Raw genomic sequence first — 14984 nt, forward strand, 5'->3', positions numbered from 1 at the left:
GTTAAGAGGACCAGGAAGGCAGCTGCCGTAACGGCGTCTAACAAGTAACATGTAATGTAATGTTGTAACTTTACAACTTCTAAAAAATTAGAAGGAAAAATTAGATGGAAGTTCATGACAACAAATGTGCACAGTTGCTATACTGGCTGATCTTACCCCACTCTCCTCTAAAGTTATCTTCCAAGATTCATACTTCATACTCTTTGACCAAAACTTGGCCCATCTCTTGAGTCACACACACACACACACACACACACACACACACACACACACACACACACACACACACACACACATACACACACACACACACGTATTAGGAGTTTAGAGGGCCAGCTGCAACAACACAGACATGAATCCCTGTGAGCATAGTGTGTGTGGTGTACAGTGCCACAATGAGGGAGAGCAAGGGACATAAAGAAATGGAGAGACCTTGGCAGAGTGGAACTGGTGTTCTGTTAATCGAAGAGAAGGGAAGGGAAAGGGGAAATGCTTGGCTGAGGGAGAAACAAAGCATGGCCATTTCTCTCTGTTTGCATGGCAAATGCCTTCATCTGCAGAGAGACTGCTGCATAGGGGAGAGTGCACGTGAACAGTTGCTGCTGCTGCACACTCTCACACACACACTCACCTTGGGCACACAGACATGCGCACACTCCTCACACACTTCCGTTCCATGCTCACCTCTCGCACACACTCCGATGGCTGAGAGCAGCAGGACGAGGCTGCTGGCTGACGTTACAGCAGCACTGGGCTTTTTGGTATTCTATCTGCCTCTATGGGAGCTGCTGCAAGCCCCCAGCCCCAGGATTTAACACCTAACCCCTTCTGCCAGCTCCCCTCAACAACATCAATAAAACATGGTATGGAATGACTGACAGACTGAAGGGGGAAAACAGGTGATGGCTTAGGGACAGCTTTTTCTGCACTGATGAAAGTCTTCAAGCTTACCTGGTAAGCCTGCTGATATACTCTTTTCTGAATGTGCATGCATGCACATCACTTCAAGTTGCTAGATGCTGAAGTTAAAGTGGAAATAATGCAAAACAGGATATTCTTATAGGTTATTAATGGTGTCCTGATATATTCATCTTAGTCTGTTGTGTATTGCAGCAGAAACACCCAGCGTCTGGGTACACATGCATGAAAATATGTCTGTCTGCAGGGAAAGTAGAAGGACAGCTTTCATTCATTCACTGCAGCTTCCATGCTAGCAGCTAGCAACAGTGGCACTACACTGCTCTCCAGCTAGGACATGTGCATCTACTGAAATTGCTACATTTAGGAGGGCATAGAAACACTTTCCCCACCAAAGTGACATGATAAAGACCAAACTGCCAGACATTTTACTTTAATATAATGGTGCAGTATAATGTTAATTTACCTCAAACTAACCCGTTTTCTGCAGCTCAATTTTCTAAAACAAATGTTGTTGTTATATATGATTATGTTATTTCATCTCAATGTAATTGTACAATTAAACCAAAATCATGTGACATACAGACAGGTAAACTGAGATCAGAGTTTACACAACCCTGTGTCCTCTGAAATTATTCTTTGGAAAAAACAGATTCTGATAACTTGGCTAATGGAAAGTAACAGATGTACCGGCTGGTAATAGAATAGAGCTGTCAAAGTGAACAGCATTGTTGCCCTGGTCAACTGATCAAAAAGAGTTGTTGTAAAGCTCTAGTCCTGAAATGACATTACTACATCACAAGTAACCCCATAGCGCTCAGTAACAGCTGCCCTTAGCCTGGTAACATTAGAAAGTGTGTGTGTGCAAAAAAGGATACACACATTAAAAGGCAGCATTTCCTGTCTAACTAAGAAAGGATCCTTTGGGACAGCTGGTCATCATTGTACCTCTTCAACACAGCTCAAAAGTAGATCAAAGTCACCTAAAAATATGATATGTAGAACAGTGGCCCCAGGGTTTGTTAAGCATGAGCAGCAGAAAGGAGTGTTTTGTGCTGACAATGAAAAGAAAATGTGTCTATATGAACACAGAAGACCGAATCTGCAGAGATGTTGGAGCACCGAAAAACAGCACCAGAATTAGCTAGCAGACACAGTATTATTACCACCTGGAATATGGCTCTAAACAGGAAATGATATACATGCACAGTGGGCTGTATAATGGATGTATAATTCCTATTAGATCTCAGTAGCGCATGAAGCCCAAAATGCCTTTTGCCTCACAGAGCACCAGAGTGAGTTTTCTTTAAGCCCCGCCTCCGATCTACCGCTATTGGCTCAGTCAAATGAATGGAGAGGAAAAATAACTCTGTTTTCGGCCTTTAGTGTATTTTACAACTTTTAGACGATAATGATTCAAATAAGGGCTCTAAAGTATTAATGCTTGATAGTTTATTCAGCTTTCCCAATGTAAGTCAATGGGAATAAGTCTTTTGGCGCTCGATAATGTCAATGACTAGAACTGGAGTGTGGTACCATTGTTTGGCCACAACACAAATGTTCTTCAACGACCGGCGCACTTCCTAGAGCAGGGGTGGCCAACCAGTCAGAGGTTAAGAGCCACATTTTTTCTATGTTACTGCAAAGAGCCACATCAAACACACAGTCACTGATACCGCTTGTTTCAGTTTTTTGTTTTCTGGAGACAAGATTTCAACCACGTCACTGATGCATCTTTGTGGCATTGGGATATATATTTTTTAAATCCTCTGGAGCAGAGAGAGGAGCTGTGGATTATTGTTATTGATTATTGCATCAGTGTTTCTTAGGGTCAAAAACACTAAACTCACAACTTAAAATGAAAGCGTTTAGTTTATTTAATAAAAGAGCACATGTTCAATGTGAAAAGTGACAGTAGTTATAGATTATTTGCAATTTGGTGCTATATATATATTTAAAAAATATATATTATATATATTTTTGAAACACCTTGAATTTCAGGGGGGGCGCAGGGCTCCGTTGGCGGGGCGCAGCGCCCCTCCAACACAATGGTAGGGGAAACACTGGATAGTGTTTAATCAACGATAGGTTTTCCCCCCCTCAAAGGTGATTGGTTCACTGCATCGCAGGTATTATTGTGATTGGCTCTTGGGTCACATCAAAATTAGACGCGCTGTCATCCTCTCATACTGACACCTGACACCACACATACACACATAGGGAGAGCCGGGACGAAAGTAACACGGGACGAAAGTAACGGAGCGATTTTATCCGAGCCCAAACAACTTTGACCGGCCAAATTACGTCAGAATTATCAGCATTCAATACTTAACAGACCTACTAAATATCAGGTTTAACTGTCAGGAGTAGCTAGTGTTGTCACGGTACCAACATTTTGGTTTCGATACCAAGTCAAGAATTGCGATTCCGATTCTTTTTTGATACTTTTCTTAAAAAAAGGGAAACAGTCTTAAATGTAATTATTGTGCTTTATTTCACACCAGAACCATAACCATAACATAACCTTTTAAACAATGAGAACAATAAATAAAATAAATGACAAGAATTCGTATTAAATAAAATTAATAAATGTCTCACAGACAGGCCTCGTGGTGTCCGTAGGCTTGCCCTCACTGTCAGAGATATAGCTCAAATACTTCCAAATTTCGCTTCTGGCGTCTTTTTTGTCAACAAGCCGAGGCGCAGCGGCAGCTGCACTCCCACTTGCAGCCATGCTTCTCGTTTTCTCACATGCTCTGGCAGCTAGCGCGTGCACGAGAGAGGGGAGGCACTTAGAGCGTGCTTGAGAGGGGCGGGACTGCAGGCACGGCTGCAGTGCAGGGAGTGGAAGCAGAGCGCTGAACACACACGGCTCTTATTAAAACGGCGCTTTCTCACCGGAGTACTTTCCCCCGTCATTCTTAAAGTACCGATACTAATGAAACGGCGGAATCGTAACGTTTTTAACGGCAGGGTATCGCGGTACCTTTCAAGTATTGGTACACCGTGCAACACTAGTCAGGAGTCAATGTCTCTCCCCCAAACTCACACATATACAATTCGATATGAACTGAAGAGCCGCATGAAACTAGGCAAAGAGCCGCATGCGGCTCGAGAGCCGCGGGTTGGCCACCCCTGTCCTAGAGGCTTGGGCTGTATCTGCACTCTCAGCCTGTCCCTTATCTCCCTACCCAAAGCTCAGTTTTGACATATATAATCTTTCCTTATATCTATGTCAGCGAAAAAAATGTACTTTAAACGTTATTTCTTCAACCCCTTTACACAAACTAAACTCAAAGAAAAGCATTTAAACTTTGGTTAAAGATGTATCAGTCTGACATGACATGAGGGGAATAATCTCTATTATCTAGCTAGATCATTCACTCGACCAACCATCAACGTGGCAATATAAGTCTTTTAGCACCATGATGGATCCACTGATCAGCGTATTGACCCATTCGCCAGATGATGTCTTGGAATGAATGGCATTGAATCAGAAGCAGTCCGCTAAATCTGTAATAAAAAGGTATCACTCTTCCAATACATGTATGGTTATTTGTTGATTATAATCAAACACACTTTTTTGCTTTTAGGCAGGCTCGGCACATTTTCAGTGGCCACTCGTCAGTAGATGAACTACTTCCTCTAATAGAGCCGCTTTAAATGTAGGCAATTAATTCAAGACTTTTATTATATACACCTCAAAATAAATACAGTGGTCCGGCCTCGGTGACCTCAATGTGGGTACAGCCATGACCTGGAAAACATGGAGAGCATCACATTTAACAAGTGATGGTCACTCACTAACACAACATGACTTTTCAAATCCTACAGAGTTCCAAGCTCATGCGCATCAAAGTACTCTATGGCTTTTGTCTTCATTTGTGAAAGATTAGCAAGAGGAAAGGACTGTTTCTTGCTGATTTGGCACAAAAGGCCCCATGGTTAGCCAGCATTCTGACTGGAAGCATGTTAACGCTGTCCTACATGTTGATCATGGCTGCAGGCTATCATAATAGATACAGAAGCTATAGTAATGACCCCTCTGTCATGGTGATAACTGGGGCAGATGAAACCTATTGAATGAACCTAAATGTACATCGTGCCATTAGGTCTCTATCTTGCTAATGGATATTGAACACATCGTTGTGCTGGCTGTAGGAGCAAAGAAAATATGACATTATTGATTCATCTTGAAATCCTGACAAACAATATATGCAGTGAGCTCAAGTATATAATATGAATTATCCTTTTTTCCTCAGTGTGTAAGGACTTGCTAGGATATGAAATACAAAAGGGTACTAAAGCATTTAAACATCTCTATTTAAGCAATCTGTGATATTAATGAAAGACAACAATAATAAGAATCTTGCCTACTGTGGATAAGAGTTCCTGTTTTAACTGATGCCTCCCTGATTACATCTCTGGAGTGGGTACAGGTGGACAATCTTGTTGGTTTATAGAAAGGAACAAATGAGTGGGCAACAGTCTCTCAAACAGCACTAAACGTGTGCTCCTGCTAAAGAAAGCTTCACCTACTAATCATGGCTGAGCATTGTTGCATACTGCAGACACAACAACCCCATCAGGTCAGAGGATGTTCTGATGTGAAGGGCTTCAAGGAGTCTTCCTGATCCGGTCCCTGTAGCAGCACCAGCCTTCATACCAACACTGCTGAAAACATAAGGGAAGAATCCTGGACCATATATGAATTTCTACTAATTAATAACAATAAGGAGGAGGCGTGTGGCGCAGTGGGTTGTTGGTGTTCGGATCAGGGTTCAAACCCAGGTTCAAACCCCACTGCAGTCGTTGTGTCCCTGAGACACTTCACCCCAAATTGCTCCTGTGGGCATTGCCCACAGTATTGAGTATGTAAGTCGCTTTGGATAAAAGCGTCTAACAAGTAACATGTAATGTAATGTAATAATACATGTCATTTATAAAGCGCTTTTCAAGACATACAAAGACGTTTTACAAAAGTTGAGGGTGATTTATTGTGGTAATTATAAGATGTATTGTTGTATTATTATGACTAATTATTATAGATAGACTAGATGGATATCATATTATTATTATTTTTATTATTTTGTCATTGTTTTTAATTATATATTTATGTATCATTTTTCACATTGCAAAACCATTTACATAACAAAAGCATTTACAAATATAAATAATACTGACACATAATATAGAAATATAATAATAAAGTATATTATAATAAATATATAAAAATAGGAAAGGAAGAAAAGGAAGCATAATAAAAGGAAATTATTATTAGATTATTATTATAATTATTACATATATAAAAGTATTTACAAAACAAAAAGTATGTTCTAAAACGTAACCAACGCCTAATAACAAAACTAAAGGAGAAAAAAAGGAAACGAAGAGACAAGAAGAGGAGAGAATACATTTGTAAATATATTTGTGTATAAGACTTAATAATATTTGTGATTATAATGAGCCCCATCCACTATCCTTAACCATAATAATTAAAAAGTTGCTTTAGCATTGTGAAGTTTTTACATTTGAAACATTGTTTGGTGGTTGTCTTCACTTGTATTAAAATATCAGTTATTCGGATCTAATGGCCTCATTTCATGATGACAAATGCTCGCTTTGATCCTTTTTGATCTTTACATACATATAAGCCCTTCCCTGGCTCCTGCCTTTTATAAAAGTAGATGTGTCCATTGAGTCCTGAGTGATACTCACAGCTTCTGCCTTTACCTCCTGAAATCACTTTCCATATTTTACTGACTGCAACCTCCATTGGCTGCATCTCAAACAACTCAGCAGTGAGGCCCTCTGTGATTGGCTGTTACATGGCTCAGTGGGCGGTACACAAGGTTGCAATTGGCTGCCTCTGTCTCAGGCCATATCATAAGGATCTGTCCCGAGGGATATGAAGAATCTGGGTTACTCGACAGAATGGGATCGGATGCATGCAAAGGACGGAGCTCTGCACTATAAAGATTACAGTAATAATTCAGCACTATTATTAGCTGGTAGGGAGCACTTCACAAACATACATAAAGACAAAAGTAATCACAGTGTTATTTGTATTCATGAATAACATCTGCATATATGAATGCAAACATTTTATTTTTCAAAGTAATGTTCATATGTTATGATTTCAAATCAGATTTTTCAGACATTATGAATTAATAAACTCTATCACAGATGATATCTACATAGCTATGAATAACTATGTTTATTACAATAAATACTTCCAATAATAAATCCAGACAATACGATGGTGAATCAGATGAAGTTGTGCTGTGGGTCAGCCAGAGGTCAGTGTTTCTCTCACTCTCTGCAGGCAATGCACAATTAGATAGAATAGGAGATAATTGACTAAAGCAGTAAGATAAGTGACTTCCTGTGCTGGAATAATAAATCAATTGTATGTGTGTCTACAAAGCAGATTAAACTTGTTTCACTTAAAAGGTTGGACCGCTGTCAGGTCGCCTTGATAATACTAAATCACCATTGTATTCATTGTAATGCACATATAGTACAGTGAGCACATTTAACATTTAAATTCTTAAGCTTATACATCTTTTTATACATATTTGTATTGTTATATTCGGGATTGTGGGAAACGGTATTTCGATCTCTCTGGAAGATTGACAATAAAGTTGACTTTGACTTAAATAACTGTTTTCTATGTTATTCTATTTTATTTTACTGCACATTTCACTGTAACATCTTGTGTTTATCTAATTATCTTTATTTATATATATATTTCGCTCCTACTTATTCTAATTACTTTCCTAATATAAATATATATTTTTCAATTTTTGTTTATTTTATTAATTGAATTCCAAAATGATTGATTCTGATCCCTATTATTATACAAACCTGACTCGCTTATTTTGTATTGTGGGTTTACTGGCTCGTGGAACTGGATTAATCATTGAATGCATCTCATAAGGTGTTTTATATTGCCCATTGCCAATATAATGAACACAAAAGTCATTCAATTAAAGAGATGATTTTTTAGGTTTATGCATGGCAAAGGGAGGATATGAGAAATAGAGTAAAGACGGCTTTAAAAATAAGAAACTGAAAGGTGAGATTTAAGTGAGTCAGATGTGAAAAGTACGGTGGCTGAGAGGTGCAATCGACAATTACAAGTGTGAAACACTTTAACAAAGCTTGAGACAAATGTACATTTTATAAAACAAAATTACATTTTATAAAACAAAATTACATTAGCAAAACACTTTTACCAAAGAAAAAACAATTTAACATTAACAAAAACAAATTAACGAGATGCGAAACACTTTAACATTTGACGAAACACTTTAACAAACTAGAGCAGGGGTGGCCAACCCGCGGCTCTCGAGCCGCATGCGGCTCTTTGCCTAGTTTCATGCGGCTCTTCAGTTCATATCGAATTTTATATGTGTGAGTTTGGGGGAGAGACACTGACTCCTGACTAGTGTTGCACGGTGTACCGATACTTGAAAGGTACCGCGATACCCTGCCGTTAAAAACGTTACGATTCCTCCGTTTCATTAGTATCGGTACTTTAAGAATGACGGGGGAAAGTACTCCGGTGAGAAAGCGCCGTTTTAATAAGAGCCGTGTGTGTTCAGCGCTCTGCTTCCACTCCCTGCACTGCAGCCGTGCCTGCAGTCCCGCCCCTCTCAAGCACGCTCTAAGTCCCTCCCCTCTCAAGCACGCTCTAAGTGCCTCCCCTCTCTCGTGCACGCGCTAGCTGCCAGAGCATGTGAGAAAACGAGAAGCATGGCTGCAAGTGGGAGTGCAACTGCCGCTGCGCCTCGGCTTGTTGACAAAAAAGACGCCAGAAGCGAAATTTGGAAGTATTTTAGCTATATCTCTGACAGTGAGGGCAAGCCTACGGACACCACGAGGCCTGTCTGTAAGACATTTATTAATTTGATTTAATACGAATTCTTGTCATTTATTTTATTTATTGTTCTCATTGTTTAAAAGTTTGTGTTATGGTTATGGTTCTGGTGTGAAATAAAGCACAATAATTACATTTAAGACCGTTTCCCTTTTTTTAAGAAAAGTATCGAAAAAGAATCGGAATCGTAATTCTTGACTTGGTATCGAAACCAAAATGTTGGTATCGTGACAACACTAGCTAGCTACGGCTGACAGTTAAACCTGATATTTAGTAGGTCTGTTAAGTATTGAATGCTGATAATTCTGACGTAATTTGGCCGGTCAAAGTTGTTTGGGCTCGGATAAAATCGCTCCGTTACTTTCGTCCCGTGTTATGTATGTTGTGTATGTGTGGTGTCAGTATGAGAGGATGACAGCGCGTATAATTTTGATGTGGCCCAAGAGCCAATCACAATAATACCTGCGATGCAGTGAACCAATCACCTTTGAGGGGGGGAAAACCTATCGTTGATTAAACATTATCCAGTGTTTCCCCTACCATTGTCTTGGAGGGGCGCTGCGCCCCGCCAACGGAGCCCCGCGCCCCCCCCCTGAAATTCAAGGTGTTTAAAAAAAAAAATATATATAATTTTATTTTTAAATATATATATAGCACCAAATTGCAAATAATCTATAACTACTGTCACTTTTCACATTGAACATGTGCTCTTTTATTAAATAAACTAAACGCTTTCATTTTAAGTTGTGAGTTTAGTGTTTTTGACCCTAAGAAACACTGATGCATTAATCAATAACAATAATCCAAAGCTCCTCTCTCTGCTCCAGAGGATTTAAAAAAAAAAATATCCCAATGCCACAAAAATGCATCAGTGACGTGGTTGAAATCTTGTCTCCAGAAAACAAAAAACGGAAACAAGCGGTATCAGTGACTGTGTGTTTGATGTGGCTCTTTGCAGTAACATAGAAAAAATGTGGCTCTTAACCTCTGACTGGTTGGCCACCCCTGAACTAGAGAATCAAACCGGAAAGGGAATGCCCATCATACCAGAAGTGACGTGCAAGTGATTGACACAAACTGAAGTTTGTTTTGGTGGATAGACCGCCGGTACCTATGGACCTTTATGGTTGTTAAACATGTTTTGTCCGTTCTGTGGAAACCACCTGGGCCAAGTGACATGGTTTTGCTCATCACGATATACTTTCGCAAGAGATACGTTCTCGTGCACACAAGAAAGTTACAGGTTCACCAAGTAGCTACGAAGTGGAGCTGTGCCTTTTATACACAGCCTTCGCTGTGTTTACCTTCATTAGACAGCTAAAGAGCGACTGCAGGCTGCTTCGTTATAACCACACACACCTCTACACACACACAAACACACACAGAAGTGCCCGATTATTACGGATTATTATTCTATTTATGAAGGAGATGTCCGGTCACCAGGGTGTGTGTGTGTGACTCTGGCATTTGTTTTCAGAAGATATTAAGATACTGTCGTCCGTTCCGGTACTGCGGTCAACTCAGCCGTCTCTCGCGTTTGCTTGGTCAAATCAGCAGCTCTTCATTTTTGAGTGCGCAATTAATTGGGCCTTTACGGTAATCACCGAGAAGCGGCACTGACGCTAGTACAAAAGTAAAATAATGCCTGTTTGTTCTGCTTTATTTGCGATACAAATAATTTGTACCATAAGTTCTTAATAAAACTGACACTATTTGACTCAGTCCTAGTTTGACTGCTACCAACAATAAAATGAAGTACTTTTACTGTGTACTTTTTCAGTTATTCTCAAACTTCCCTCCTGAGAACAAAATCATGCCACTTCTGCTATATTTGATGAGAGATAAAATGATTTTTAGCCATAAGTTCTTAATAAAATTGATACTGTTGGACTCAGTACTTGTTAGACTATTACCACAAATACAATGAGGTACTTTTACTGTGTACTTTTTGAGTAATACTCTGTCAAACTCCCGTCCTGAGTACAATCATTCATGTATTCTGCTATATTTGATGAGGGATAAAGTGATTTTTTGCAAAATGTTCTACATGAAATTGATACTGTTAGACTCAGTCAGTTATAAGTACTATTTGGACTACTAGCACAAGTACAATCAACTACTTACTCTGTACTTTTTGATTAATACTCGGTCAAAGTCCTGAGTAAAATAATTCCTGTGAATTATTGTACTCAGGACAGGAGTTTAACCAAGTATTACTCGAAAAGTACAGAGTACAAATACTTGATTGTACTTGTGTTAGTAGTCCAAGTACTGAGTCCAACAGTATCAATTTCATGTAGAACTTATGGTAACAAATATTTGTATCCCTCAACAAATATAGCAGAATACATGAATGATTGTACTCAGGACGGGAGTTTGACAGAGTATTACTCAAAAAGTACACAGTAAAAGTACTTTATTGTATTTGTGGTTGTAGTCTAACAAGTACTGAGTCCAACAGTACCAATTGCATTAAGAACTTATGGCTATAAATCATGTTATTCCTCATGAAATATAGCAGAAGTGGCTTGAATTTGTTCTCAGGACGGGAGTTTGACAGAGAATAACTGAAAAAGTACACAGTAAAAGTACTTCATTTTATTGTTGGTAGCAGTCAAACTAGGACTGAGTCAAATAGTGTCAGTTTTATTAAGAACTTATGGTACAAATTATTTGTATCACAAATATAGCACAAAAACATGCATTATTTTTAGGGATGCACGATATTGGTTTTTTGAAACCGATACCGATACCGATAACTTCCTGCTTCTCAAGACCGATACCGACACCGATAACCGATAATACAAAAAAATGTACGCCACTAATTATGTTAACGCGATTAACGCATGTGTATTTTTTTTTCCTCGGCCGCCCCGTATTCAGAGCGCATCGAGTTTAAAATACCATCTACAAGCTGATGCTGACAGCCCCGCTCCTGTCGCCCGCTTGTGGCAGACCACACTTCCACGCTCACCGGCAGGTACCGACTGGCCATCTGGAGGACCGGGAGGGTGTGTGTATGTGTGGCCCGAGCGAGCGAGAGAGAGACCTTACGTGCATTGTTGTTGTTAGCATCTGGTGCTAGCTAGCTGCGCTAACGGATATGGAGCTGTTTAAATGAAAACAGAGGAGCGACATTTCGCCACAACTGCGCCGAGCACTTGACTTTATGCAGGAAGCCAGACAGTGGGACATTGTACGAAAAGTCAGCACACTCAGCACGGATAGTGCGCAACATGATTGCAGTGTCCAGGCAGCTCCGGTTCGAGCATATGCCTTGAGTTGCACATAGCTCCAACGCCCATACCACCGACGACATGTTTGTTTACTGTCCTGGCTTCACGAGTTAGGGAGCGCTGGATTTGTGAAAAACTCCCCTCTTCCTAAACCACTAATACCACAGTACTGGCAAAACGGGAGGAGCCGAGTGAAAAACAAGCGCCCCTCATCCCAATCCACCCACACCGCAGTATTTTTTTCTTTTTTTTTACCCAAAAAATATATTGTATATTATCGACGGAGCTATTAATACTGTTATCGGGTTTATCGGGATGACGTCATAATTCCTAATATCGGACCGATAATTATCGGGCCGATAATTATCGTGCATCCCTAATTATTTTACTCTTGTACTAGCGTCAGTGCCTCTTCTCGGTCGATTACCGTAAAGGCACGATTAATCGCGCACTCACAAATGAAGAGCTGCTGATTTGACAAAGCAAACGCGAGAGATGGCTGAGTTGACTGCAGTGTTCCACTGCAATCCGGCAGCACTGAGCCCTACATCGAAATTAAAGGTGGGGTAGGTACATTTCAGAAACCGGCTCGAGTGCACTAAAATTTGAAAGTACACAGCCGAAAAGAATCCGCCCTTCCTTCAGACTTCCTTACACACGTCAGCAGACTGGTGAAAGTGGCCGCCTGTTGCTGGCGAGTCATTGAAGTACTGCTGCAATGCACGCCCAATGAGGGCACGAGATACATTTGTGCATGCACGAGATGGAAGGCTGACAGACAGGGCGGCAATCCTTTTTTATGGATTTTTTGTCAAAGCACTTCAGATATTCATTGCTATCGGGATGTTAAGAGCATTCCATGGAATATAACAAAAAGTGTATCTCGAGCCGGTTTCTGAAACTTACCTACCCCACCTTTAAGATTAAACACATTGATTTCATTTGGGAACACACACATATACCTATGGAGTTGACCAGATGTGGGCGGTGTTGGCGAAGTCGATAGGGACTTGGCTTGGTAACTGGAAGTTCACCAGTTCAAGTCCCGGCAAGACCAAGTGCTACCGAGGTGTCCCTGAGCAAGGCACCGTTCCCTACACTGCTCCCCGGGCACTGTTCAAAATGGCAGCACACTAGGATGGGTCAAATGCAGAGAAACAATTTCCCCACGAGGGATTAATAAAAGTCCATCTTATCTTATGTGTGTAAATTACTGTTCATGGTCATTTGAAAACAAATGCCGGTGTCGGACATACAAACACACCGAATAATCAGGCAGTGTGTGTGTGTGTGTGTGGCTATAACGAAGCAGCCTGCAGTCGTTCTTTAGCTGTCTAATGAAGGTAAACACAGCGAAGCCTGTGTGTATTGCCTCTTTCACACCGACGCGTTTTCAGGGCCGGCTCGGAGCTAGAGCCTGAAAAGTACCGGTTTTTCCTCTTCACACCGCAGAGGCGCCGCCTCTTAGCTCCGGAATCCGGTTCGTTTCCAGCTCCAAAAAATTGACGGTCTAGAAGCAAGACTCCGGAGCTAAGAGGCGGAGCCGCTTACGTCTCTCTTACGTCGAGGCAGGGGCATGGGGCAGTAAGTTTGTGTCAATCACTTGCACGTCACTTCTGGTATGATGGGCATTCCCTTTCCGGTTTGACTCTCTAGTTTGTGTTTCGACAGTTGTAAATTTGTCTCTGTTTGTAAAAGTGTTTCGCATCTGTTTGTTTTTGTTAATGTTAAATTGTTTTTTCTTTGGTAAAAGTGTTTTGCTACATTTGTTTTATAAAATGTAAATGTCTTTTATAAAATGTACATTTGTCTCAAGCTTTGTTAAAGTGTTTCACACTTTGTAATTGTCGATTGCACCTCTCAGCCACCGTAGAAAGAGAAGGAGCAGATGAACATTATGAGAGTGTGTGTGCCTCTCATTGGATGTCAGAGCTTATGTGTGCATGTTTTAATGGGGAGGGGCCAGCAGAATGGTGTGACAGTGAGGGTTAATCCTCGTCATCAGCGTTCATTCATGAAGCTCATGCATTAATGAGGAGTGGGAGTGTATAAGATGCTGAAGCCCACTGTGCAGAGCGGCAACAGGAGCAGGTATCAAGCTCTGGCATCCAATCACTGCACAGTGGGTTGGAAGGGGGGGAGTGGGGGGCTTAGAGAGGGCGGGATTAGTGAAAGAGTGGCAGCAGCAGCAGCCTCTGAATCACATTGCAGGGAGTAAAAGAGGGAAAAAAGAAAGGAAGGAGACAGAAAGGAAGCATAGAGAATTGGCCTCTTCCTCCCTCTGAACTGCATTTCTTGGAGGGGCCGTGTGTCTGTCTACCAACCCCTCGTTGCATGGACGCTTTGGCACGGATTCTCAGCGGCAGCCCCATCCTCCACCTCCTCTTCCTCCTCCTCTTCCTTCTCTCTGCTTCCTTGTCTCCTCCTCTTCTGCTATCTGAATGAATGGATGAATGAAGCAGGTAGTCTGATGCTGTGGGCTGAGCTCCTCCATGGCTGCCAGGTTGGTCTCTCCATATAATGCCTTTTCCCGCATCCCTGTGTCCCTGTTGCTCTGTGCTTACAGGAGTGTGTGTGTGTGTGCGTGTGTTACTGAGGGAGGGTGTGTCACCTTGCACCATTTTACATCCAACCATGTCTGCTGCATCCGATGGTTAGGCTAGGTTAGAAACACAAGCCCACATCCAGTGATTTACACCCCACACACAGCATGATCATCGTAATGTGTTTCTGTCATGGTGTCTGACAGCTGCACCGAGCGGGGAATGCATTGAAATGAGATGAAATACAAAAATATATAGGCTGTTATTTCCCAACGTGCCCACAGTTAAAGCATGGTGATCTAAAATGCAAGATTGAGTCTGATTGGAGGCTTCTGTTATCTACAAGTCTATAGAGTAAATGAAGGATTACATAACTGTAGAGCTTACCGTAGTCAATCAGCGTTC

General features: G+C 41.1%; 1 protein-coding gene across 2 annotated transcripts in view; it reads left to right on the forward strand.

Moving 5' to 3' along the window:
* The first annotated feature begins 691 nt into the window (after window positions 1–691).
* gramd1ba (GRAM domain containing 1Ba) overlaps window positions 692–14984 on the forward strand; it is a 53131-nt gene continuing 38838 nt past the window's right edge. The window contains exon 1 of one of the 2 annotated variants that reach the window (XM_034226803.1): window positions 692–954. In XM_034226803.1, coding sequence (XP_034082694.1) covers window positions 932–954 — 23 coding nt within the window. In that variant the 5' untranslated portion in view covers window positions 692–931. Of the gene's footprint in view, window positions 955–14287; window positions 14540–14984 lie in introns of those variants that run through there. The other variant, XM_034226805.1, reaches the window with a different exon arrangement.

Source organism: Gymnodraco acuticeps, unplaced genomic scaffold (assembly GCF_902827175.1).
Source record: "Gymnodraco acuticeps unplaced genomic scaffold, fGymAcu1.1, whole genome shotgun sequence".
Taxonomy (NCBI): domain Eukaryota; kingdom Metazoa; phylum Chordata; class Actinopteri; order Perciformes; family Bathydraconidae; genus Gymnodraco; species Gymnodraco acuticeps.